This window comes from Cornus florida, unplaced genomic scaffold (assembly GCF_030987335.1).
Source record: "Cornus florida cultivar Cherokee Brave unplaced genomic scaffold, ASM3098733v1 CherokeeBrave_3.0.0_Hap2_Chr04, whole genome shotgun sequence".
In the NCBI taxonomy this organism is placed as follows: domain Eukaryota; kingdom Viridiplantae; phylum Streptophyta; class Magnoliopsida; order Cornales; family Cornaceae; genus Cornus; species Cornus florida.
In genome coordinates, this window is record NW_026775574.1 from 65,532,099 (window position 1) to 65,558,161 (window position 26,063).

Here is a 26,063-nt window from a genome sequence, read left to right on the forward strand (position 1 = left end):
TCCGAAGTGAAATCAGTACGCATAGGCAAGAAATGAGCTGATTTAGTCAACCTATCAATGATGACCCAAATGGAATTGTGAGCCTTAAATGAATTAGGCAATCCCTCCACAAAATCCATAGAAATGCTCTCCCACTTCCACTCTGGTATAGGTAGTGGCTGTAGAGCTCTTGGCGGCCTTTGATAATCAATCTTGACCATCTGACAAGTACTATACTGAGAGACAAAAATAGCAATGTCTTTCTTCATACCTGCCTACCAAAACTGCCGCTTCATATCCTTATACATTTTGTCTCCTCCTGGATGAACAGAAAACTCAGAATGATGAGTCTCAGTCATTACATCCTTCCTCAAATCGTCAGCAGAATGTACCACTAAACGTCCCTTGTACCTCAAGCCTCCATCAATCCTAACATAGTAAAATAGAACCTCTCCAGAAGCTATCTCTGTAACTTTGTCAATGTACTATTGATCCGTGAGTTGTGCCTTCAAAACCTTTTGAATGATAGAAGGTGTAACTACCATGCAACCCATGCAAGCATTAGATAACTCATCAATGGTCTTCAAAGCATTCCACTTAGTGGTGAATAAAGCAGAAAGACTCATATAGGGTCGGCGACTCAGTGCATCTACTACCACATTCGTTTTCCCTAGATGATACCATATAGAGAAATGATAATCTTTCACAAACTCTAACCATCGGCATTGTCTCATATTCAGCTCCCGCTGAGTGAATAAATACTGCAGACTCTTGTGATCACTAAATAATCTGAAGAACTCTCCCAATAGATAATGCCTCCAAATGCGTAAGGTAAAGACCACAGTTGCCAACTCCAAATCATGTGTTGGATTATTAAGCTCATGAGGCATAAGTTTAGGAGATCCATATGAAATTGGTCGTTCCTCCTGCATCAAAACACACCCAAGACCTTGCAAAGAAGTATATATGTAGATAAGATACTCTATCCCGCTCTATGGAGTAAACAGAACCGGTGCCGAAGTCAAATTGCTCTTTAGCTCATCAAAAGCTTTCTAACAATGTTCATCCCATACGAACTGTACACACTTCTTAGTCAAATGGGTGAGTGGTCCTGCTATCTTTGAGAATACCTGAATAAACCTACAATAATATCTTGCCAATCTGAGAAAACTCCGAATCTCGGTAGGTGAAATAGGCTGTCCCCACTCTATCACTGCTGAAACCTTGGCTGGATCTACCGTTATTCCCCTTTCTGACACTACGTAACCCAGAAACTTCACTTCCCACTGCCAAAATTCACATTTCTCGAACTTGGCATATAATTGGTGTTCACGAAGCGTTTGCAACACTATGCGAAGATGTCTGGCATGATCGTCCTCTGACTTAGATTAAATCAAAATATCATCAATGAAGACGATGACAAATTAATTTAAGTAAGCCCTGAAGACTCTGTTCATTAAATCCATGAAGACTGCTAGTGCGTTAGTCAATCCGAAAGGCATGACATGAAACTCATAAGAACCCTATCTAGTGAGAAACATTGTCCTAGGAACATCTTGCTCCCTAACCCGAAGTTGATGATATCCAGAATGCTGATCAATCTTAGAAAAGTATGTAGCTCCCTTCAACTGATCAAAAAGATCATCAATTATGGGCAAAGGGTACTTGTTACGAATAGTAACCTTATTCAACTCCCTATAATCTATACACAAGCGAAGTAAACAATCTTTCTTCTTCATAAACAAAATTGGTGCTCCCCAGGGTGAAGTACTCCTACAAATAAAACCCTGACTGAGTAATTATTGAATCAGATCCCTCAGCTCTCGCATCTCCACTGGTACCATCTTGTATGGTGCTCTAGTAATAGGCGTAGTACTTGGAGCTAAATCAATCATAAAGTCTATCTCTCGACTAAGTGGCAACCCTGGAATTTTTTAAAAAACATTCAGTAAATTCATGTATAATTGGCATGCTATCCAGTGACACAGTAATCTCCTCATCCATTTCCTCCACCACATAGAACAAATAAGTGCTAGTAACCTCGTTAGAATATGGCATAATGATAACGTGCATATCCTAACTAGGTATGGTGAAAACAATAGACTTATCATAACAATTAACTTAGGCATGGTAGTGAGATACCAATCCATCCCAAGTATCACATCATAAGTGTGTATGTTCAGGACCAATAGATTGGCTAGAAATCTGAGTCTACCAAAATTTAATGTCACAGGCCCATCACTCTCATGTAAAATGGCAGTATCACTTAAAGGTGTAGAAATACCATAAGGTCTATCGCATACTCGCGTCGTCATCCCAGATAATGCAACAAAAGATTTAGACATGAATGAATGTGTAGTACCCATATCAAATAAAACACGACCATTTGTACTATGTATAGAAACATACCCTCAACAGCCTGAGGTGCCTGAACATCATGTGGCATGGGGTTGAACACCCTACCATAATGCAACTGCTGCGGTGCCTATCCCTGAGGTTGTGGTGGTGCTGGTAAAGCCGGATGTGTCTATCCCTAAATTCGTGGAAAGTGCTAAATGGCCTCATCTGCCGGTTAGCCTATGGCTGACCCTGTTCTGCCTGTGGTCCTCCATCCTGCTGCCTCTGAACAGGTGCCCCATTCCTGTGAGCATCTAAACCACCCTTGTGCTTCTTCTAAGACTGTTGTCCTTGGAATTTGCCCTTATTATTGTGTCGGTGTCCATTGTCATTCCCTTCTCAGCAAACTGATTAGCAGAGTTTCTGTCACCCCGCCTCTCACCCCTAGCCTTTCTGAAGTCCACGGTCAATTAATACTGCTGTAGAGCGGCGTCTACCACCTGAGCATAAGTAGTATAGGCTGAACTACCTGTAATAGCTCACTTAATAAACCACATAAGTTCCTTTATGAAACTATTATGTTTATTCTCCTCCGTATCCATCTTCTTTAGAGCAAAAAGAGATAAGCGTGTGAACTGCTGCTCATATTCTGCCACTGTCATGTTCCCCTGTTACAGATTAAGGAACTCTGTCTTCATAGCTGTCCTAACTGTCTAGGGAAAATACTTCTCATTAAAGCGAGCACTGAACTGATCATAAGTCAATGAAGTCCTCTCCTCTGCGGTGGTAACTGACTCCCACCACTATAGTGCATCTCCGACAAGCTTGAAGGTAGCAAGCATCTGCTTCTGAACATCTGTGCACTGAACCATTTGAAGATGTCGTTTAACATCCTTCTTCCACTGGTGAGCTACTTTCGCATCGGTGGAGCCTGAAAACTCAGGTGGGCTTCCCTTTGTAAAAGAACTCCTAGCCTTTTTCCCAAGGATCAGTCTAAACCACTGGTGCTGGTATAGGTGCTTGCTGAATCTGTGGTCGATTTTGAAGTGCAGCTATTACACCTGCTTCTATAGCCCGAACAATGAGGTTATTGATATGAGGAGGATATTTTGGATATCTTGATCCAGAATCTACTGAACTTCCTCCTGTTTTGCATGCAACTGACCATCATCATCCTGAAACCCAGGCATTTGCTGCTCTTCCACCATTTGCTGACGCTATAGGAGATATTGCTGCCTACGTGCCGCTCTCCTTTGCTACCTGTTCCGTTGCATGTTCTGTCCTCTTCTAGCGTTAACCATTCTGTTAACATAGAAAGACAGACATCAGTACGATTTAAATGGACCGTAAAGGAATACAACGAATCCTAAACTTAAGCTCTAAATAAGAGAATATGTTACGTGGAAGTCTTATTATGAAATAACCCTAGAGACATTTGAACCTGGAGTAATCTGATACCAACTGTGATACCCCTCGATTCTAGAGCCACGGGTGATCAAGTCCGAGCACAGATCCGAGGGATACTAAATAATTAAGTATATAAACAAGCATAAAATACAAAAAGAATTTAAAAACAATAAAGAATAATTACGCTGAAAGAAATCTAAATAATAAATCCTCAAAGTAATAATAATATAATCCAAAATCTCCAATATTATTATAACTCAGGAATCCATTTAGTAGACCCCTAATAAAATCTCAACTGTAATTAAAATAATTGAACTAAAAAGAAAACCAAAACTAAAACATAAATAATAGTCCTACGTAGTCAGAAGAGTGAGTGACTATCTCTGCTTAGCACGAACAAGCCCTAAGCCTGGAATAGTCGAACACTTGAAAAATAATAGTGGGTCAGGCCCATGAACAAGTTCTATTCTAACTATAATCCAAACAGAGACCCGATACATAGATACATCCTAGACAACTCAACAATAACTAACCAGTCCATAAATATATATATCTACACTAAGGGACTCTCACTGGACTACAAGGTGGTCTCAACCTGACTAGTAGGCAACATGCAAAATGCACCGGAGGTGGACATGAGTACCTAGACCTAACACGGTACACCTCTAACCATCATAGCCAGTTATACATCCCACTGCATATATGTTCCCTAACCATCGATCTTGAGACTCAAGCCTATATCGTGGTACCATAATCATATATATATAAATCCATCTAAAACCAAAGTAATGTCATTCAACTATTCGTTGACCTGACATGAATATAAGTAAGACTTAACTTTTATAGTTAATTCATTTCCTTATTCCAGAATAGGTAGGACTTAGTGTTTTGAACTAATTCGTTCCTAGTATGCCACCTTCCCATACCGATGCATACAATCCACAAAATCCATATAATTGACAGAACAGAAATAAATAGTTCAGTAATTAAAATCCAGAGAATGATATAATAGACATCAGATAATAAACTAAGCACATTATATTGAATCATACTAATCCATTTAACTTGTTAGAACCACAACAAGCAATTAAATCTTCCATAACCATTGACAGCATGCAATAAGTATTCAAATTTCATGATGTCCACTTTCAGCATAATAGCATAGACTAACAATCTTGGGATTTTAACATGTTTATTTAAATCATTTAAAACCCCCTATTAAAGTCCAGAATTTCATTTTAGCCCCTGAAGTTCCAAAAATCCCAAAATTTCACCCGCAGGTGCTCTCCCAAAGAAGGAGCCGTCTCCTCCCTTTATGGAGCCGGCTATCCCTCATGAAGAGCCGGCTCTATCCTTTGTGGAGCCAGCTCTGTCTCTCCTAGAGCCGGCTCCCTCATTTGGAGAGCCGATTTTCTCTCTCCTAGAGAGCCGTAACTGAAACCCTTCATCTTCTTCGCCTCCAACGATGTTGCAGAACCCTCTGTAGTGTTTAATTACGGTTCCTAGGGTTCAATCTATGTTCCAAATAATCCCAAAAACTCATAAAAAATACAGTATGCATCATTAACAACAATTTAAAATACAAAAGATGAACTATTGATAAGATAAATCAATTTCAATTCACAACACATAATGCAGTTAAAACTCAGAATTAATATGCATACAAGATCAGTTTTAATGTCTGATTTAAATCCTGGAGATTATCTAGGCATGCACAGAACATAAGTCTGAGGAAAGGAGTAAGATATAGAATTTGCCTTTGAGATTTCAGATTAAAATCTCAACGTCGTTTTCCTAGATTTTCTGAAAAATCCTTGACTATTATTAACTCCTCTGTTGCCCTTGGTTCAACCCACAAGCAAGCTTTAACAATCTCTCCTTGGTTCAGCCTTTGTTCTTGGCCAAAACCCTAACTCGCTCTCTCAGTTCTCTCTCAAACCTCTCTGTTCTTTCTTTCTGCCTCCACTATTTCGTGAATAAGGTTCTAAAACCCTTGGCGGACATAAAACAATATATATAGCCTTATATGAAAAAACTAATTCTAATTAACTGAGGAGACGAAAACGTAAAAGAAAAGAAATTATAATATAAAATAACTATATGTATATAAGTCGGCCATTTCATAAAAATATATAAAACCCTAAAACTATATAATACATATATAACGAATAATGATACTAATTTAATTATTAATAATAAATAATAATTAAACTAACCTTTTATACATATACACCCATATATATATGTATAACCATCCATGGGTATTAACTGTACCCATTTAATCTCCTATCCAAGTAATCCATGCCCAACTCCTTAAAATAAAACAAACATTTAATTTAAATATTTAATTTTTTTTTCCTAAATGAAGGATTTTATAAATAAAAACAATATAGTACATGGAAATAAAGTGAAGGCATACCCCCACAGTACAAAACTTCCCTATCAGGGAAATAAGAAAATAATGCTAAGAAAAGAAAAAAGATTATAAGATGTCCTGAAGGCATACCCCCATAACATCAAAAACCTCCCAAGTAACACACTTAACAATTTCCATTGTGCATTCTCTCATTTCTATCCCTCCAAATAAAGTAGAGCACAGTAGTAAACAATATTTGAGCCACTTTGTTCTTCTTCCCTTGAAATCCTTACTTAAACACTGTCACCATATCTTGTACTTCATGCATCCTTTGTAGATTTCATCCCATAATGTCAGAAATATTAATCCATATATTCCAGGTAAAATCACATAGACGTTAGGTGGAATGAACCACAATGATTAAATTATGAAAACTTGTAAAACATTGGGTCTTTACATGCTCATCTCCTACGAGTAGCTTTATGTTACTCACCCTAAAGTTACCAGGAGTATTTTTCAGGTATAGGATTCAAGATTCGGGAATTTACACTTACCATGGGTGATTTGTAGATTTGAAGTACTTTTAGTGTATTCTTATTCATATGCAAGTGTTAGCATGTTTAAGTTTTGTTTATAAAGTTGTAATACTTAGTTAGGTTCAATATGCCATTTTCATCTAATGATATGTAAAGTGTACTTAGATGCACTATTTGGAACCCCTTTGATATGTATGATATAAGGCCATGGGCCATTGTAACACATTTCAATATGTAAAGTATAGTTGTTGGCATGCTTGCACAGCTTTAAACTTTGTTTTTGGACCATTTCATAATGGGAGTTGAGGCTTAGGGTAAAGCCTTATCAATTTTGGTGTTTAACAAGTCCTTTAGCACTTTTTTGGAGTCATTTCGGCCGACCAAAATGTCATTTCAGTCGACCGATGGCTTTTGCGATTCATTTGAACAGTAAAAAGTCATTTTCTAATGCTTTCACACTGTTTAGGTCCATTTCGGTCGACTGATTCTTCATTTCGGTCGACCTAAATGATTTTCCTTCATTTTCAGGATTTTGGGCCATTTTGGGTTCATTATGGTCAACCGATGGCTTATTTCGGTTGACCTAAATAGCTTTCATTCAGCTGTCTTCCAGTTTGGTATCAGTTTTATTTCCCTGACTTCAAATGGTCATATCTCCTTCATTTCTAATCCAAATAGGGTGATTCTTGAGCCTAAATTCAAGGATTTTGAGTCAGCTTTCCAATGGTACTAATTTTATTCTTAGATTCAAATCACAGTGGGAGTTGTTCATGTTTTAGTGAGACCGTGTTAGATTTTGCTTGAACTGGGAATGAGAGTCTTGTGGGATTCTTGGCCAAAGTCCTTAGAACCTCTTGGAATATTGTGAAATGATTAGTTTAGGTTGTTTTGACCTCATTTGACTTGCTTGGAGTCAAATTTGCCTTTTTATTTATAAATTGACCATTTTGCCCCTTAGTTAATGGATTTTGCCCATTTTGACCTTTGCTTACGTTTTCGTTCTCTTTGAGTCTCATGACTTCATGGAAAGTCACTTGGGTGTCTAAAGGATGATTGATATCTCTATAAACCTTATTTTTGGTTTTACTTCCGTATTTCAAATCCGTTACCGGGTCAACTTTCGGGTCATCACTAACGCACCGGGTTGAATAAAACTTGGGTCATTACATGCGTGGTGTTTTTCAGCTATTTTTGGTGGTGTCGGGGTGATCTGAGAGTGATATTTTTCCTGGTATACTCAGAATTGCGAAAGGACTTGTTGAAGCTCAAATTCGAACCCCTAACAAAATGTATGCTTGATGAACTTATTAGAAGCCATCAGGAAAAAAAATAAAATAAAATAAAAAAATAAATAATAATAATAATAATAATAATAATAATAATAATTTCAGATAACTTGGCTCTGATACCATATTAAATATAAAAGAGAGAACTTTGTGTTATATTGATGTGTAAGAGATGTATACAAGAGGGGTTTATATAAGAGGGATTATGTGTGATGAACAAGTAAACCCTATATGTATATAGTAACTATATATATGGTAATCCTATATAAGGTTATAATATGTTCTATAATATAGTAATAATATATTGTAATAGGAATGACACATATAATCGACCATATTTAAAGTTACATATTTTTCATAATTTTAAAGACAATGCCATTTTTTTTTTTTTTTCCTTGGTGATCTCTCATTGCTTTTTTTCTTTTTCACTTTGTTAGTCAACTTCTTCTTTTTTTTAATAAGTGATGAATTAAACATGTTGAAACTTAGATGATTTCTACATGAATGACATTTAAATCAACCATATTTAAAGTTAAATATTTGTTTCTTGTAATCTCAACAAAATCCCTTTATTTGGACTCTTAGAATGGCAAATTTATATGCCTACCAGATTTTCATGTAGTTTCGACCATAGCATTTAACCGAGACCCATACTCGATCCAAAAAAAGCTAAATATCATTACATATTATTGTTCTTATTGCTTTAGATGTTTTCCAACAAACTTCCATCGTTTAGACACCTAGAAAGCCATATTTTCTTGCTTACTAGATTTTCGTGCGATTTCAACCGGAGCATTTTGACCTGGGAAGACCCATACCCGATCCAAAATGGGTTAAATATCGTTACTCACTTGTTGTTTAGTGGCTAAAGATATTTTTCAACAAAATTCCATCATTTGGACACTTAAAAAGCTAAATTTGTTTGCTTACTAAATTATCGTGCAGCTTCGACCGGAACATTTTGACATGGGAAGACTCATACGCGATCCAAAATGGGCTAAATATGATTACTCACTTGTTGTTCTAGTGCCTTAAGATGGATTTTTTTTAAAGAATTCCATCGTTTGGACACCTAGAATGCCAATTTGCATGTCTACTAGATTTTCGTGCAGTTTTAACCGGGGCGTTTTGACACAGGAAAACCCATTCCCAATCCAAAATGGGCTAAATATCATAACTCACTTATTGTTCTTGTGTCTTAAGATGTTTTTCAACAAAATTCCATCTTTTGGACACCTAGAATGACAAATTTGCACGCTTATCAGATTTTTTTTGTAATTTCGACTGCAGCATTTTGAAGCGGAAAAACCCATACCCGATTCAAAATGGTCTAAATATCATTACTCACTTTTTGTTTTGATGGCTTAAGATATTTTTCTAACAAAATTCTATCATTTGGACACCTATAATGCCAAATTTGTATGTCTACCATATTTTCGTGCAATTTCGACTAGAGCATTTTGACCCGAGAAGACTTAATCCAAAATTGGCCAAATATCATTACTCATTTGTTATTCTAGCGGAGTAAAATGTATTTTAACAAAATTACACTATTTGGACACCAAGAATGCCAAATTTACATGACTACCATATTTTCATATAGTTTTGACCAGAGCATTTTGATTCGGGAAAACTCATACTTGACACAAAATAGGCTAAATACATTAATCGCTTGTTTTTTTGGTTGCTTAAAATGTATTTCAACAAAATTCAAAATTCTAGACACCTAAAATGCAAAATTTATATACCCACCAGATTTTCGTGCAGTTTCAACAAGAGTTTATGACCCATGAAGACCTGCACATACCTGATCTAAAATGGGCTAAATATCATTACTCACTTGTTTTTATGGTGGCGTAAGATGTATTTCAACAAAATTCCATCGTTTTAAAACTTAGAATGCCAAATTTGCATGCCTGTCATATTTTTGTGTAGTTTCGACCAGAGCATGTCGACTCTAGAAGACCCATACCCAATCCAAAATGGGCAAAATATGATTACTCACTTGTTGTTCTGATGGCTTAAGATGTTTTTCAATAAAATTCAATCGTTTGGACACCTAGAATGAAAATTTTGTATGCCTACCGAAATATCGTCCAGTTTCGACCAGAGGGTTGAGAGACCAATGTGTACACATAAATGTGATGAAGGGATTATTAGGAATATGATATTTTTTTTAATCTAATGATTCAATGAAATAGTCTTTCCATAGGTTTAGTTATAGAATAAATTTCCATTCTCTAGAATGAATTCATTCCAATGGAATGCTCATTCCTGCCTTAAATTGAATACCAAATAAAAAAAATGGTTGGAATGGGTATTCCATTCTATTCCTGCACACCTAACGCATCATTAGGGTAGCAGAAGAGGAATGATACCATTTTAACTGCCCTTGGACAATAAAAACAACATCCCCAATGATAAACCTTTCTAGCAAAGAGTTTGGAGATAGCCTTGTAGATAGTGTTGCAGTGAAAATAGGTCTGAAGTCATTAATTGTGGAGGGGCTAGGGACTTTAAGGAATAGAGTGATGTAAGTAGAATTGATTTCCTTTTGGAGCTACCCATTCTCAAAAAATTCTCTCACTACTTTAAAAACATCCCATCCCACAATAGGCCATGATTTCTTAAAAGAGAGAGCATTATAGCCATCTGGCCCAGGAGATTTAGAATTAGACAGAGAGAAGAAACGATCCCTTATGTCATCCAGAGATAGCACTACCACAAGAGAGTCAAAACAAGTACTTAGAAGGGATTTAATAAAGAAAGAACTGAGAGCTTCCATACTTGCATAAGCACTGGTGTTGCCTAGCTCCCAAAATACTTTTGAATTGGTTGAGAGCTTTAACTTTGATAGCAGAAATGGACTAAGTTGTCTCCCCATTAGATAGAGCAAGGCTAGTCGTTTTCTTCCTGTTACACCTATTATTGATGGTCTACATAAAAAATCTAGTGTTCTGATCACCCACTTTGAGCCAGTTGACTCTAGCCTTCTATTGGAAAAATTGCTCTTTATCACAAGATAACACTTAGTACTTTTGAATAAGACATTTCTCCATGGAGAGTTCTTCATTAGTAGGATCAAAGTCAAGGCTGTTTTGACAACTCTTAAAAGCACCCTTAGCTTTAGAGACTCTTGGAGAAATTTCACTATACTCCTTTGTATTAGGAAGTTTCAGTTTGTGCGTAGGGATTTTTCACTTCCTTACAACTTGGAATATGTAGTACCATGAATTTGTTGATACCACACATATGCCACTACGGACATGTTATGGTCAGCTAAGAAGTAAAAGAATTTGAAGGGAAGGTTTTTCTTTGGCTTAACAATACCATTCTTAACCACCATATTAATAATAGAATGTCAATTAGAGACAACTAAAAAAAGATAAATTAAAATGATTATTGTAAATTTGAAAATAAATATGACAAAGTACTTCTCCAAATTTAATGAAACAAATACTGCATATGATTGTCGATTCACAATACTAATAGGTGATTTTCATATATTGTAGCATCAAATCATTCGGCATTCATTGTAGATTCTCACATGAGAATCCATTAAGATATACTCATAAACAAAATATTACATAAGTGCATATATGTGTACATCGGCCAATTGGTCAATCAAATATTTGTCTCCTATTAAAATTTGCATCATTTGTAGTCATATAAACTGTCTTCAACTATTTAAAATGACAAACATTTGCCAAGACCAAATTCCAAATAGACATAAATGAAAATTTATCATTCTTGTGAGAAAAAAAGACCCCAACCAAATAATAATAATAATAATAATGAAGAATAAAAAAAAAAAAAAAGAAATTCAGAGAAGTTACAAGACTCCAAAACAATAACAATTCAAGAGTTGGTTGCATCATCTATCATCTTGTACAACAAATTCTTGCGCCTCTCAGATGGCATGACAAAGAATGTACTTTTGTGCGCCTGACTTTTAATAGGGAATACCAATGTATCTAACTGAAGTTGCTCAGGGACCCCAATGTTCAACAATTTTGCAAATACTTCTTCTTTTAATGAAACAAATACTGCATATGATTGTCGATTCACAATACTAATAGGTGATTTTCATATATTGTAGCATCAAATCATTCGGCATTCATTGCAGATTCTCACATGAGAATCCATTAAGATATACTCATAAACAAAATATTACATAAGTGCGTATATGGCAATTAGTCAATCAAATATTTGTCTCCTATTAAAATTTGCATCATTTGTAGTCATATAAACTATCTTCAACCATTTAAAATGACAAACATTTGCCAAGACCAAATTCCAAATAGACATAAATGAAAATTTATCATTCTTGTGAGAAAAAAAGACCCCAACCAAATAATAATAATAATAATAATGAAGAATTAAAAAAATGAAATTCAGAGAAGTTACAAGACTCCAAAACAATAACAATTCAAGAGTTTGTTGCATCATCTATCATCTTGTACAACAAATCCTTGCGCCTCTCGAATGGCATGACAAAGAATGTACTTTTGTGCGCCTGACTTTTAATAGGGAATACCAATGTATCTAACTGAAGTTGCTCAGGGACCCCAATGTTCAACAATTTTGCAAATACTTCATCTTTTAAATAGTAACGTGGTCGAGCTCTCTCAAAAATATCAACTCTCTTTTGATAATTACAAGCTCTCTTTCCATAACAAGATTTCTCTTTTTCGACTGCCTCAGCTACTTTGTTAATTCTACCAGTGATAACTTCACACTCTTTCTCAAATAAATTAATCATCCACTCCTTTTTTTTTAATCCCCTTGTATATTTAATTAATAAACTAACCATATTTATATGTGGATCTATGTATATTTACAAAGTGAGCAAGAGAGAGTTTCTTACCTGCGTGAGAGAGATTGCTGAGATCAGTTGATAAAGTCCAACGTGAAGGAGAGTTCTTCTTAATAGGGTTTTGTGTGAGATAAGATTGTGGAGTTTATTTAATATTTGTGAAGGATAATACTATAATTTAATGTTTTTATAATAGCTCCACTTGTTTTCTCTAGTGTCTTCTACCCAAATTTAGGCAGATGAAAATTTATAAAAGATGATGGATGAATCATCTTTCTATTATCAAATCCTCTCCTTGTTTCTTCTTACTGAATGAAGGAACTTTATTCCTTCCATCCTATTTTCCCTACACTCCCATTCCTTCCTTCCTATCATAAAGAGCATCAGCATAAATATACATATGCACATATATTTTTGTAATCTATCACACGCATAAGAATATAAAACACAAATTGATTTTCAAAATTCTTTGTAATCCCACATTACAAGAACTATATTTTGTAAGCAGTGCCAGCAACGTGGATGGAACTTTTTTGCAAAAATGGGTGGCGGCAACTTTATCACTCGTTTCCCCCGTAGAAAGCGATGAATTAAGACAACTTCGAGACATCTTTTGCATCGGTCATCATACAAGTCTCGTGTTGATAATAGGAAATGCATTGTTTGATTTGGGGGGGGGGGGGGGGGGGGGGGGGTTTCAATAACTGCTACCCTAAATACCAAATAATTTTTGTTTTATGTGCAGGTGTTATATATTTGTACATTTTGTACCAGTCATCACTATTTTAAACACAAGTCTCATTTGCAAGTGTGCACCTTTTATATCAGTCCTCTCAATTTAAAACACATGCCCACGGCAAAAACAAAAGAAAACATCAGCCATATGTTGAATTAGGTATTTTCATTTCCTTATAGATGCACCATTGATTTTATTATTTTTTTATATTTGTACATTTTGTACCAGTCATCACTATTTTAGACACAAGTCTCATTTGCAAGTGTGCACCTTTTATATCAGTCCTCTCAATTTAAAACACACGCCCACGGCAAAAACAAAAGAAAACATCAGCCATATGTTGAATTAGGTATTTTCATTTCCTTATAGATGCACCATTGATTTTATTATTATTTTTTAAATTATTTTTAAATATCACTATGTTGAATGAGTTATGTATATAAATTTTAGGATAAATTGTACTCACACTCCTAAGGTTTAGGTTAAAGACAGGTAGTTACAACTTAGGCACTTCTTAGACAATAAAACTCCCTAAGTTTGGTAAATTGAATAATAATTATTGTCTTTTGACTTATGAATTGACATATTTAAAATTTGAATTTACCATTTTAGCCTTCTAAAAACATTTTAAATATAATTCTAAATCAAGGTAAAAGTACCAAATCAAGGTACAATTATCACAAATAGTTTCATTCTTTTTTTTTTGACTCATAAGTCAAATAAATCAATTCAAAAGTCAAATGAGGCAATAAGGTACTTTTATCTTGATATGAGAGATTTGAGGTGTCGTTATTCAATTTACTAACTTTGGGAAATGTCATTATCCAAAAATACTTAAGTTATATTTACATGTCTTTAACTCAAACCTAAGGTGTGAGTGCAATTTACCTTTAATTTTAATATTATATTAAGGGGCACTATTTTTCAAAAATTTATATTAAGCGGTATTTTCATCATTATAAAATACTTTGCAACAATTAGAAAATTCAAGTGGCTTTTAGGACAATTATTTTTTGAAAAATAGAATGAAGAGGATAATGGTAAAGGAAAGTACTGGTCATTGGTCAACTCATCAATTATTTGACTTGCTTATTTTATTTTATTTAAAAAAAAAAATGTTATGTGAATCTATTTGTGACTAATCAGTGTAATTTCTTTCTACAATTTGATGTACTAGATTGACAGTATGCATTTTGTTTTATATGGTACTGTTCTAAATTTCTAATGCTTTGCCTTTGCAGTATTTCTTTGTTCAGTATTTTTTGTTGGAATGTAGGATGTTTTTATAATATAAGTTTTACTTATTTTTTCCTTTCCTCTCTCTTATTTATTTATTTATTACGTGGCAATGGTTAGAGTTATTAGTTAGTGGGGGTAAGGGAGGGAGATTTGAACTTAGAATTATAGGGTGGGACACTTAGGGGAAGGAAATTTGAACATAGAATTATAGGGTGGGACACTTAAGGCTTGACCATTTAGCACTCGAACAATACCGCCACCCATATTATAGTAGGTCCAATAGTGGATAATTCGGCAATTTGGGACTCTTTCTAGCGTTTTGGGTGGTCTAATGGGATCTCCAAAATGTGGACCCAATTTTTTGGGCCGCGGAATGGGTCACCTATAATGTCAACCCTAGTGATCGCGGGCCAGATTTTTTTTTGCTTTATTTTTAAAGCCCAAATCACTGTAGCCCTTAGCCCATAATTAGGTTAAGGGCGTGCTTGATTGGAATAAATAACACAAACTAGTTTTGTAAGGTTTTTTTGGCTCTTTTTATTTACTTTTTCATTTTTTGTCCTCAACAAAAATGAATCAAAGAGCCGTTAAGGCACTGTTTGGCTGACACAAACAGTATCTTAAAGTTTTTTTTTAGATGAAAAAAAAAAAAGAGATAAAATTGTATTTTTTACAAAGAAAAAAATTCAAGATTTATACCGACGTTATAGCCATTTTAGAAATTGTTTGGTTGACCCAAACAGTGCCTTAGCGACAATTTAGGCCCATTTTTTTTTTTTTTTCTAACAAAATGAAATTTATTTTAAACAATGATTTTTTTAAAAAAAAAACAAATTGCCTTTTTTTTATCTTTATAAATAAACATATCAAATGATAATGGATATAGCCGTTAGAAAAAGTTAAAAAAAATTATTAAAAATTTAAAAAATATTAAAATATTAATATTTTTAGAGATCGAAAATACACTTTTGGAGTATCCATGATTGCTAAAATTTAGAGAGTCAAAAATGGTGACGTGACTCTTAAAAATGTTGATGTGACCTATAAAAAATGCTGATATGACAAATATAGAGATCCAAATTTTAGAAACTCCACTCGAGATACATTTAGATGCACGTTGGTTAACAGTTTTTTTATTAATGGGCTTAAGAGGCCTACAATGAAGACTTTTTAAAATTGGGCCGACTTAATTTAAATGAGAAGTCTCAGCCCAGTTTGCAAAAGGCCCATCTGCAAAATGAAAATATTTTAAATTCTGGATCATTAATTCCTTCCAATGAAAATGTTTTAGCCAAACCCTAAACCACACAAAGTTGAAGTTGTTTTACTGGGATCTTGAGACGTTTGAATATAGCCAAAAGAAAGTTCAAAGCATTAGAAGTCAATATGGATTTTTAGGTTTCATTAATTAATTGGAGAAAATCCTTCAACGCTTAAAATGTTGTATCATGTTGACTTCAATATATCTGTATATATAAATATCCCATCATATGTAATTATTATTCAACTCCAAGCCTTTGCTATAAATATTGGTGTTACAGTAGTGCTGTCGTATTTTTCACAATTATATCTTAGTGGTGAAATTAGATGTAATGTATTGAAAAACAGATATAACGTGTTAAAACGTAAATTTAATGTGACGAAAAGTATACAACACCTCTATTATAAGCGGAATTACAATAAAGAATTTAAGCTCTATAATTCAAGTATCTGATTTATTTCGAGTTGGTTTTGACAAAAAAAAAAAAAAAAGGAAGTTAAAATATATATATATATATATATAATTTGTAGGATTGATTTTTCATAAAATTAGTATTGAATTTTGACCCATTTTTCTTTATTTTGCTGGTCTCCAACTTTAATATTTATTGGAATCCGATTTACAAAAATGGTAACATTTGTATTGAAATAGGGAATAATGAATGTCTGGTAAAAACTATTAATTGAAAAAGAGGTCCTACCGGGAGTCGAACCCAGGTCGCTGGATTCAAAGTCCAGAGTGCTAACCACTACACCATAGAACCGCTTGTTGTTTGTTTAGCTAAAAACTTTTACATAAATTAATACATCTGTAGATTTATGTCCCTAATTTGCACGTTGCGGCGACTTCCCAATTTTTGGAGTGAACGCTTCGTACTAGATTATTTTCCTTATCAGCATTTAATTTCCTTAATAATGCACTTAATTACTTGTCTTAACAAAACACCCCCCTAATTATGGAGTTACTGATTGTATCAGATTGTATCACATTAATTTCTAAGTTGTATTCAAAATCCTAATGTTTCTCGATCCATTTAAATATCTTCCATCCTAATCAATTGAATTTCAGTCTTACACACACATAATCAATTGAATTTCAGTCTTACACACACACACATATATATATATTATATGTATATCTTCAAACCAAAAGAAGTATGGGGTGCCATGCACGGAATCTATTTGTAATTTACTTAGATTTAGGTGAATTTCCACGTCTTCAGATGTTTAGCTGCCACCCACATTAGCACATTCCAATGTTGTTTTTTCTTTTCCTTAATTGTTATATATACACACATATATATATATATATATATATATATATATATAAAATGCAACACCATATAAATGCATAAATTCAACAAATTCATCGCACCATTATCATCTTCGCTCTAAATTTTTTTTTAATATCTCGAGATAACCATGATGTAACATTTAATAAAAAATGACAATTTAAAATGACAATTTATTATCGACGTACTACATTATCTGTATTGGTGATAACCAATATTTCTTCCTTTTCCCCATTCCACCCTTATTAATGCAAGAGGTTCCTCATAAGCAAGCACAAAAAATTATTAACTGGTGATCAATCATACAAAACTCTCCCACTAAAAAAAATAATGCGACCCCATATAAAGGAATCACGTAAACTCGCCAAATTCGTCATTATCATCATCTCCTCTCCAGAAAAATTTCCAACATTCTAGGGTACTTGTGATGTGGCCACCAACTCAATAAAAAAATGGCAATTCACAATTCACTAAGTATTATTATATTATCTCTACTCGAGTATTCAATAGTTACTTTACCTTTTCATTCCAGCTTTAGTAGTGCAATAGGATTCCTAAAAAAACACGATATATTATTAGATGCTCATAAATTAAATTATTCAATATCAAAACTCTCTAATAAAAAAAAAAAATTTGAATCCCAGAAAATTTACAAGAGTTTAATAAGTTATTAAAATAAGGACAAAGTGAGAAAAATACGCAGAATATTTAAATTTTTGGCAAATATCACCCCTAATATATATTTTGGATATATGAGAATTATTAAGTTTGAAAAAATAATCAAAGAATGGTTTGACATCACTGTTTGGTTACAAATTTAGTCATACACATTGCACATGACATTCTTAATATATAAAATTTCAAAAATATCATTTTTCTGCCAACAATACCCTTATACATAAAAAAATAAAAATAAAAAATAAAAAAAAAAGAAGATACACTTTAGTCATTTCACATTTAATTATTATTTTTATCCTTTTTTTTATTTAATTATAGAGGAACACTATAGTCTTTTCGACATTCAGTCCCTTATTTGTTCAAAATTAAATGTTAGAAAGTTTTCAAAATGTATAAAAAGTTATACACTCTATATATATACTATAGAGATGTTTTTCGTTCCGAACTTTTAAAATAAATCTAAACGATTGAAGTGAGCGAGAATCTAATCGTTTCTCATCCGTCAAACTATCTTTCAATTGTCAAAAACCAATGAACATATATATACCAGATGTTTGGTTTTGGAAAAATTTGGGGTCCATTGGCCTCTCCATGATCACTACTTACAACGTGTATAAAAAGTTACACACTTCATATACGTACTATAGAAATGTTTTTCATTCTGAACTCTTAAAATAAATCTAAAAAAAAATTAATTTTGATTGAAGTGAGCGCAAATCTAATCGTTTCTCATCCGTCAAACTATCTTTCAATTGTCAAAAACCAGTGAACATATGTATACCAGATGTTTGGTTTTGGAAAACTTTGGGGTCCATTGGCCTCTCCATGATCACTACTTACAACACATGCCACATTTATTGTGTTTGGTGTTGTATTTATCTTAACCATCAATCATTGGATTGACATACTCAATCATATATATATATATATATATATATATATATATATATATATATATCTGTAAGCTTATCACGAGTACAATAATTTGCAATGACAATGACAATGAAATTGCCACGTTCATTAAAGATCAATCTACGTAGCCATTCTGAATAGTTCTTGCCATGTTCCAATTATTAGATTTTATGTTTGACACTACTAAATCAACGTCTAGAATTTAAAATTAAATAAAATTTAGTTAAAATTTTAAATTAAATTTTCTTTAATTCTAAATGAAAATTGTCAATTCTTCCAAACTCAACAAATTTGAAATTCTAGAAAATAGGATTCACACAGCACAAACTATAATCACATTACATGCAATCTAGATGTTGATATACATGGTAAAAAACCAACACATCATATTGCTAGGTAGATCGAAATAAATGAATCATCTTCAGCGAAATCTCTCTTTTGAACTCCGTAGGCCTTAATGTTACAATTTAGTTTTAGTCACGTTATCAACTTATTAATCTCAATGTTGAAATTTCTGCATGTTACAACTAAATTTGTGAATAGTAAAATTGAATAAGATGATGACATGACTAAAACTGAAATACGAGATTGACTCTTATGAAATTTAAGAGAGATTCCCAATCCGATTGTAATATATACAGAAGAGAGATAAAAGTTATTAGGAGTATTGATTTTTTCATCACTTGAAGAGGACAAAAAATTGTGATTGTTCACATAGTGATTTTTTAGAGTTAAAAGTCACGACTTCTCAAAATTATGGTTAATATTTGGATTAATGGTCACATCCATTCACATATTGCAACAATCATGTACATTCAAATGGTGTGTCTACATGACTCTTTTCGTACACTATAAAGAGTACTTGCTCCAAAAATCATATTACACATTATTTTTTATTTAATTTTTAATACTTTCGACAAATTTTGATGATTTTGTCGTATTCCGAAGATGTTCAGCAAACTCAAATAAAATGAGACAATTAACACATTAAAAAAGCGATCTCACACGTCTCAAAAAAAGGTCACAAATTATTTTCCTTCTATAATCTTGGTTTATTTTCCTTGTACAATGTAATTAACACACATTTATAAGAATGGAAAATTGACGTAACACACATGTTCGAGCACTCGTGGCCTCCCCATTCAAGATTCATCTGTCAAGCCATATGATCTACACCTAGCATTCGCACACACATTATGATGATAACAACAACAAGAACAAAAAAGGAATAACAACATCATTATTGTAAATAGGTCATTCAATTTGTCCTATACTTCCATAACATAACCGCTCAAACCGAGCTTCAAGAAAAAGAAACTCGCACCCATCCAAACCAATATAGGGCTTTTAACACATACCCAATTCAAGAAACCGTGCAGCCTCCACTATCAAACAATTCTAGAGAGAGAAAGAGTGAGAAACAGAGGAGAGAGAGAGAGTAATAATTGACAAATTAAGGGTGACGAGGCATGGGGTGGTGTTTTGCTTCTGAGGGAGAGAAACGGCTAAAAGGGTTTTGTGGGAAGGTCACGTGAACCAGGCTTTGAGCAGAAAAGCTGTGCTTTTGTGAGACTTAACGTGAAATTCTAAAAGGTACTACGTGTCCACGCGCTTTGGTTGAGGCGCGTGAGCGCGTGGTTGAGTCACAAGCCAACATTTTTCTATATTATTGTATGAAATGTCTCAATTTCACCCTAGACCCCAATTTGATCGGAGATTCATTTTAAATTAAAATCCAAGAATATCTGTTTCGGATATGAATTCAATTCGAATATATGAAGTTGTAACATGACAAAAATCAAAGATTTATTTTAAAAAAAATTTTAGGGGTAACAAACTCACAGACCAATTTGTTGTAAATGTTTGTATCTATTTGATAAGAATTGAATTCAAATATATGTGGTTATAATATGACGAAGACCACCAAAGGTTTTTTTTTTTTTTTTAATTTGCCGACTGTAGCTTTGATCATTCAGAGCTTTAAGAGATAAAGATAATATTACTCAATTAATTAACAAGCATAGCAGTACTAGGCTCCTATTTTCCTTTTAAAAGTTCGAATCTCGATTAAGGTATGTGTGTGAATACCAATTAAGGAAAAAGAAAAGAAAAGAAAAAAAAAAGATAAAACTTTTTGAGTATGTTAAAATTTGTTTGATCGAATTACTCATTAGGAGAGGTTATATTAATAAAATCTCATTATGTTCAAATTTTTTTATTATTTTTTTGACATTTAAACTTGGTTGAAGATTGTGGTTTTAGGGATTTTGGAAATGTACGCGACTAGAAGAGCACGTGAGGGTAAGACTTGGTGGCTAGTTTGGTGAATGATTTTATCGTACGCCACCTACTAAGCCCCCACTTGTCATGCAACAAGGATGAGTTCAATGCGCATACTCTCTCCTTCACCACCTATATAAATGTTCATCAATTCAACCCCATTTCTATACCTTCACCAATATCTGCATGAGATTGTGGGCACTGGTTTGAAGGTAGAGAGCTAGCTATGTTTAGAGAGCTGAGGTTTCATTAGATACCCTGCTTTTCCAATCTAGAGAGATAGAGAGAGTTCTGAGTTTCTTGATCATTGAAGAAATGGCTGTCTTTGACCTCCACCATCCACTAGTGTTCACATTTGGAATCCTGGGTATATATTTATTGAGAATTCTCATGCACCCACTACATATCATCTTCTAGAACTTCAAATTCATGACTCTGGTTTTGTTGGTTTTGTTTATTTATTTTTATTTCTTACAAAATGCTTAGTTTGATTTTAGATTGTTTTTCCAAGTCTCATGCTTTGTTTTTAGTTGTTTGTTCCAACTTTAGTCAGTTTTTTGTTTGTAGTGCTTCTTTGGTTTCCAAGTTGGTTTATCTATTTTTTTCTTTTTTAGGTGGTTTCTCTAATAAAAATGCTAAATTACAAAAACTTAAAAATAAAAATAATGTGTTTATGATCTTTAATATTATGTTCTTCCTCATCATATTAATAGTCTCATAATATCCTTGCTAGTACAATATGTGATTTATTTATTTATTTTATTTTGTATTTTTGAAATATTCATCATTTACTAATCTAATTGTTAGTCTAAGTAGATTAGATGTCCTATATATGTATTTTGTACGTATCTATTGTTAATTAGCTTATAGTTTAATATTGGGTTTAAAGAAAGTAACACGCTTCAATCATTTCAATTTAAACTAAATTTCATGTTTTATATACATATCAGTATAACATATGCAGAGACGTTTGGTGTGATCAACCATCCACAATGTTGTTGGACTAGTAATTTCATGCCCTATTAGTGAAAAAGAACAAAAATTCTAATTAAGGACAACTTGTTATAGCTAGCTTGTTCAACTGTATTATTGCTATTAAGAAATTGATGTCTTTAGGTATGTTTTTTCGTTTTTTTTTCTTTTAATGAGAATATATCTGAATATCTTCTGAAGTTTATCATTCCGAAAATACTAACTAGTTATTTTATTTTGCATTTGATATTTTAGGTAACATTGTCTCCCTCTTTGTATACTTTGCTCCATTGTAAGTAAATATTTACCCATTTTTATTTATTTTCTTCCTAGAGAATGTTATGCTTTATTTTTATAATTAGTAACCATAACATGTGGAAGTGATTTTTTTTTTTTAATTGCAGGCCAACATTTATTCAGATTTGCAGAAAAAAATCAACCTTAGGGTTTCAATCGCTACCTTACGTCATGGCACTATTCAGTTCCGCACTGTGGCTGTACTATGCATTCCTTAAAACAAACGTCATCCTCCTCATCTCCATCAACTTGTTTGGATGCATCATAGAGACAATTTACATCGCCATTTACCTTGTCTATGGATCGAGGGAGGCTAGGGTACTTAACTATATATATATATATATATTTTTTTTTAAATCAAGCACTTCTATATTCTAATCATGAATTTGGTACTGCAGAATCACACTTTCAAGCTTCTTGCTTTGTTGAATGTGGGCTTGTTCTCTATCCTTTTCGTCACACTCTTTTTAATTAAAAGCACCAATCGTGTAGAAGTTGTGGGCTGGGCTTGTGTTGTTATCTCTGTGAGTGTTTTTGCAGCACCTCTAAGCATTATGGTGAGGACCTACATATATATATATATATATATATGGAACATAGAGTTATATATGTTGCTCTTACAATATTCTTCTTAATTTCTAACTCTAATTTGTGATTTTTCTATTTCAGTTTCAGGTCATTCGAACTAGGAGTGTCGAGTACATGCCATTTACCCTATCATTCTTCCTTACATTGTCTGCAGTCGTGTGGTTCGCATACGGTCTACTGCAGAAGGATTTGTGTGTTGCTGTGAGTGATCTTCACAATCTTGTAATTTTTTTTTCCGGCCACTAATTTGATGTTAATTAAAGCCTCTAATTATTTTTATTTATTTATTCTTCGTTTTGTAGCTTCCAAATGTATTCGGTTTCGTTTTGGGACTGCTTCAGATGTTGTTGTATGGAATCTATAGAAACGCCAAGGAAGTGGTGGTGATAGAGAAGAAGCTGCAGCCGGAGCACATAATTAACATTGTCGTGTTGGGGACTTCGGAAGTGCATCCGGTGGATGCTCAAGCTAAAGAGAAGCGGGACAATGGGGGCGAAGAAGGCGAAAAGAAGAATGAACAAACGGATCATCATGAGAAAAGTGTGGCTTCTGCTCCTGCTCATGAACTCAGTCCTATTGAATGTACAGTTTGATTCACCAATACTTCGCTGTCTGCACAGCTTGGTACAGCTTGCTTTGCGCTTGTCATTGCGTCCATACATACTCTCTGTCTCTAGATCTCTCTCTGTGTCTCTCTCTCCCTGTCGATCTACATTTGTAATGGAATTTATGAACTTATGAAAAAAAATTAATGTTTATAAGACTTATTAATGTGGTGTTTAGTCCACCTAAAAAATTGACGTGGAGTGCTGATTTCCACGGGTCTATCCAACGGCTGTGATAGCTCCAAGTCAGGACACATGCTTCCCTATTGTCCCGGTGTCACTTTTGTTTCTAAAAGTTTGAAAATACCAGACTAGAAGACCTTTTCGCACCACTCTCTATTCCTCCTCAGGGTGAAAGGTCACAGCGACATGATTAATGGTGATAATGGATCGTGATAGATCTCACTTGATAATGATAGATTCATTTTATAATATCAATCACCGCCATTCATTCGCACGAACCTAATCAGTGTAGAATAATAGGAAATGATGCAGACATGAGTGGAATCCGATAAAAAGTTTTTGTCGTTGTCCTTGTAATGGGTTCGACATAGTCCTTGTACGTACAGCGTTGTAAGGCTCATTTGTAGGAAAGCCAAAGACTAAGAATCCAACATAGATATACAACTAATAAAAAAAAACGGAAAATTATATATAAATGGAGTCAAAGTTTCATATTTACTTAGAGGCTGAGTCAAGTTTCATATTTCTCTAAAATGGATTACTGAGGTGGCACATGGTTTTTTACTGTTTAGAAATTGTGGTGCCTAAAATACCCTTCCGCGAAGGTACTACTTTTTCTTCGAAGGTACTACTTTTTTGAACTGAAGGTACTACTTTTTGGTGTCCAGGTACCATGTTTTTTAAACACCGGTACTACTTTTTCTTCGAAGGTATTACTTTTTTGAACTGAAGGTACTACTTTTTTGTTAGGGAAGGGCATTTTAGGCACCACAATTTTCTAAACAGTAAAAAACCATGTGCCACCTCAGCAATCTATTTTAGAGAAATATGAAACTTTGACTCAGTTTCTAAGTAAATATGAAACTTTAACTCCATTTATATGTAATTTTCCCAAAAAAAAAACCATACACATATTGTATTTCCATCACTCCATAATAAAAATTTTAATTTATAAAATCCACTAATATCACTTCACCTGTGTCGAATCTCTCTACACAATTAATCAGTGTCCCAAAAAAGAATAATATTTTTTATTTTTAGTTACTCAATTAACAACTTGTGTTGAACTTGTGGACAGAGAAAATGAAAGGATATATATATATAACATATGGTTAATTTACTTATCTTTGTTTCTTTCTGATCTTCAATGTAAATGTATCAAGTGTCTCACACCTTTATTAACATGATCTTGAAAATATCAGACACGGAAAACCATGATTTTTTTTGCTCAGGTGGATCTGTAGAATTTTACAAAAAATATCACTCTACCTTATATTAGAGTTAAGAAAAGAGTTAAGTGCAGAAAAACTTCTAAAGTATGTTTACAGTGCATATCACATTCCTCATATCTAAAAAGTTAAAGGTATATTTGCACAATGTAAAAAGATTAGGGGTATTTTTTACACACTTTTTTAAATTGGGGATAAAAGTGCTACGTAGAGTATACTTTGGAGGTATTTTCCGCACTTGCCCCCTTAAAAAAACATCTCCTAGTAACGTGGATATAAGAAACTTGAATCCATCTATACTTGGATTTAGTTCGAACATGCAATTTGAACTTGGAAAAATCATACATAGAAGAATGAATGGGGTAAAGTTCTCTAGTTTTCTCTTCTCCAATCTTGATTTTTCAAAACTTTGTTTTAAGGTTCAATTTTTATTTTTTTCTTCTTTTTAATTTGAAAGGTAAAGTTAATTCTATAGATATTGTATAAGATCTATACAGCCCAATTAAGGGAATGTTTCCAAGGCCCAATAGGCACAGTCCATTATCACTACAATACAAGCCCGAAAGCAACCCAGCCCATAATGGAAGACTACCCACTACTGAGTAGTCTAAGTTACAGCAGACATAATTTACATTAAAAAAAAAACAGGCAACACTGGAAGCATGAGCCCTTGTCCTGCTCATCAATCAATCAGGTGGCCGTGTAGGTTTAAGGTAAGTCCCATTCAGTGGCGATGCATCTTGCCATAGCTTCAATTGGATAGAGTCGATGATTTAATTTAGTATCACCATGAGAGGGATTTCCCTTGATAGAGCCGGCGATTCCTTTTGTATCTAAACATCGTAAACAACGGCTGCCAGAGAAAGCCTGCAGATGGATGCTTTGTGGCTTACGGGGCCACCTTTCATGTGATCAGTTGAACTAGAAATGAGTTGTACCCATGAGGAGGGCAACATGTGGAAGCCTCCACGTGTTTGAAGAAATAGCCAGGTGGGAGTGCTGAAGGTGCACTTGAAGAAAATGTGGTAATGTGATTCAGTAACAGTTTTGCAAAGAGGACAGAGATTTGATTGTA

The 26,063-nt window shown here is 33.7% G+C and overlaps 1 protein-coding gene and 1 non-coding gene across 2 annotated transcripts; one reads left to right on the plus strand and one right to left on the minus strand.

The window, feature by feature from the left end:
• Positions 1 to 16,644: 16,644 nt before the first annotated feature.
• Positions 16,645 to 16,716, minus strand: TRNAQ-UUG (transfer RNA glutamine (anticodon UUG)). The gene has a single exon. It is a non-coding gene; the product is annotated as a tRNA-Gln (tRNA).
• A 4,546-nt stretch (positions 16,717 to 21,262) lies between these two features.
• LOC132303387 (bidirectional sugar transporter N3-like) lies at positions 21,263 to 23,738 on the plus strand. The gene is made up of 6 exons (XM_059800625.1): positions 21,263 to 21,481; positions 22,342 to 22,378; positions 22,491 to 22,701; positions 22,782 to 22,940; positions 23,053 to 23,172; positions 23,274 to 23,738. Exons 1-6 carry the CDS (start codon positions 21,430 to 21,432, stop codon positions 23,562 to 23,564), a joined length of 870 nt encoding a protein of 289 aa, XP_059656608.1. The 5' UTR covers positions 21,263 to 21,429; the 3' UTR covers positions 23,565 to 23,738.
• The last annotated feature ends 2,325 nt before the right edge of the window (positions 23,739 to 26,063 follow it).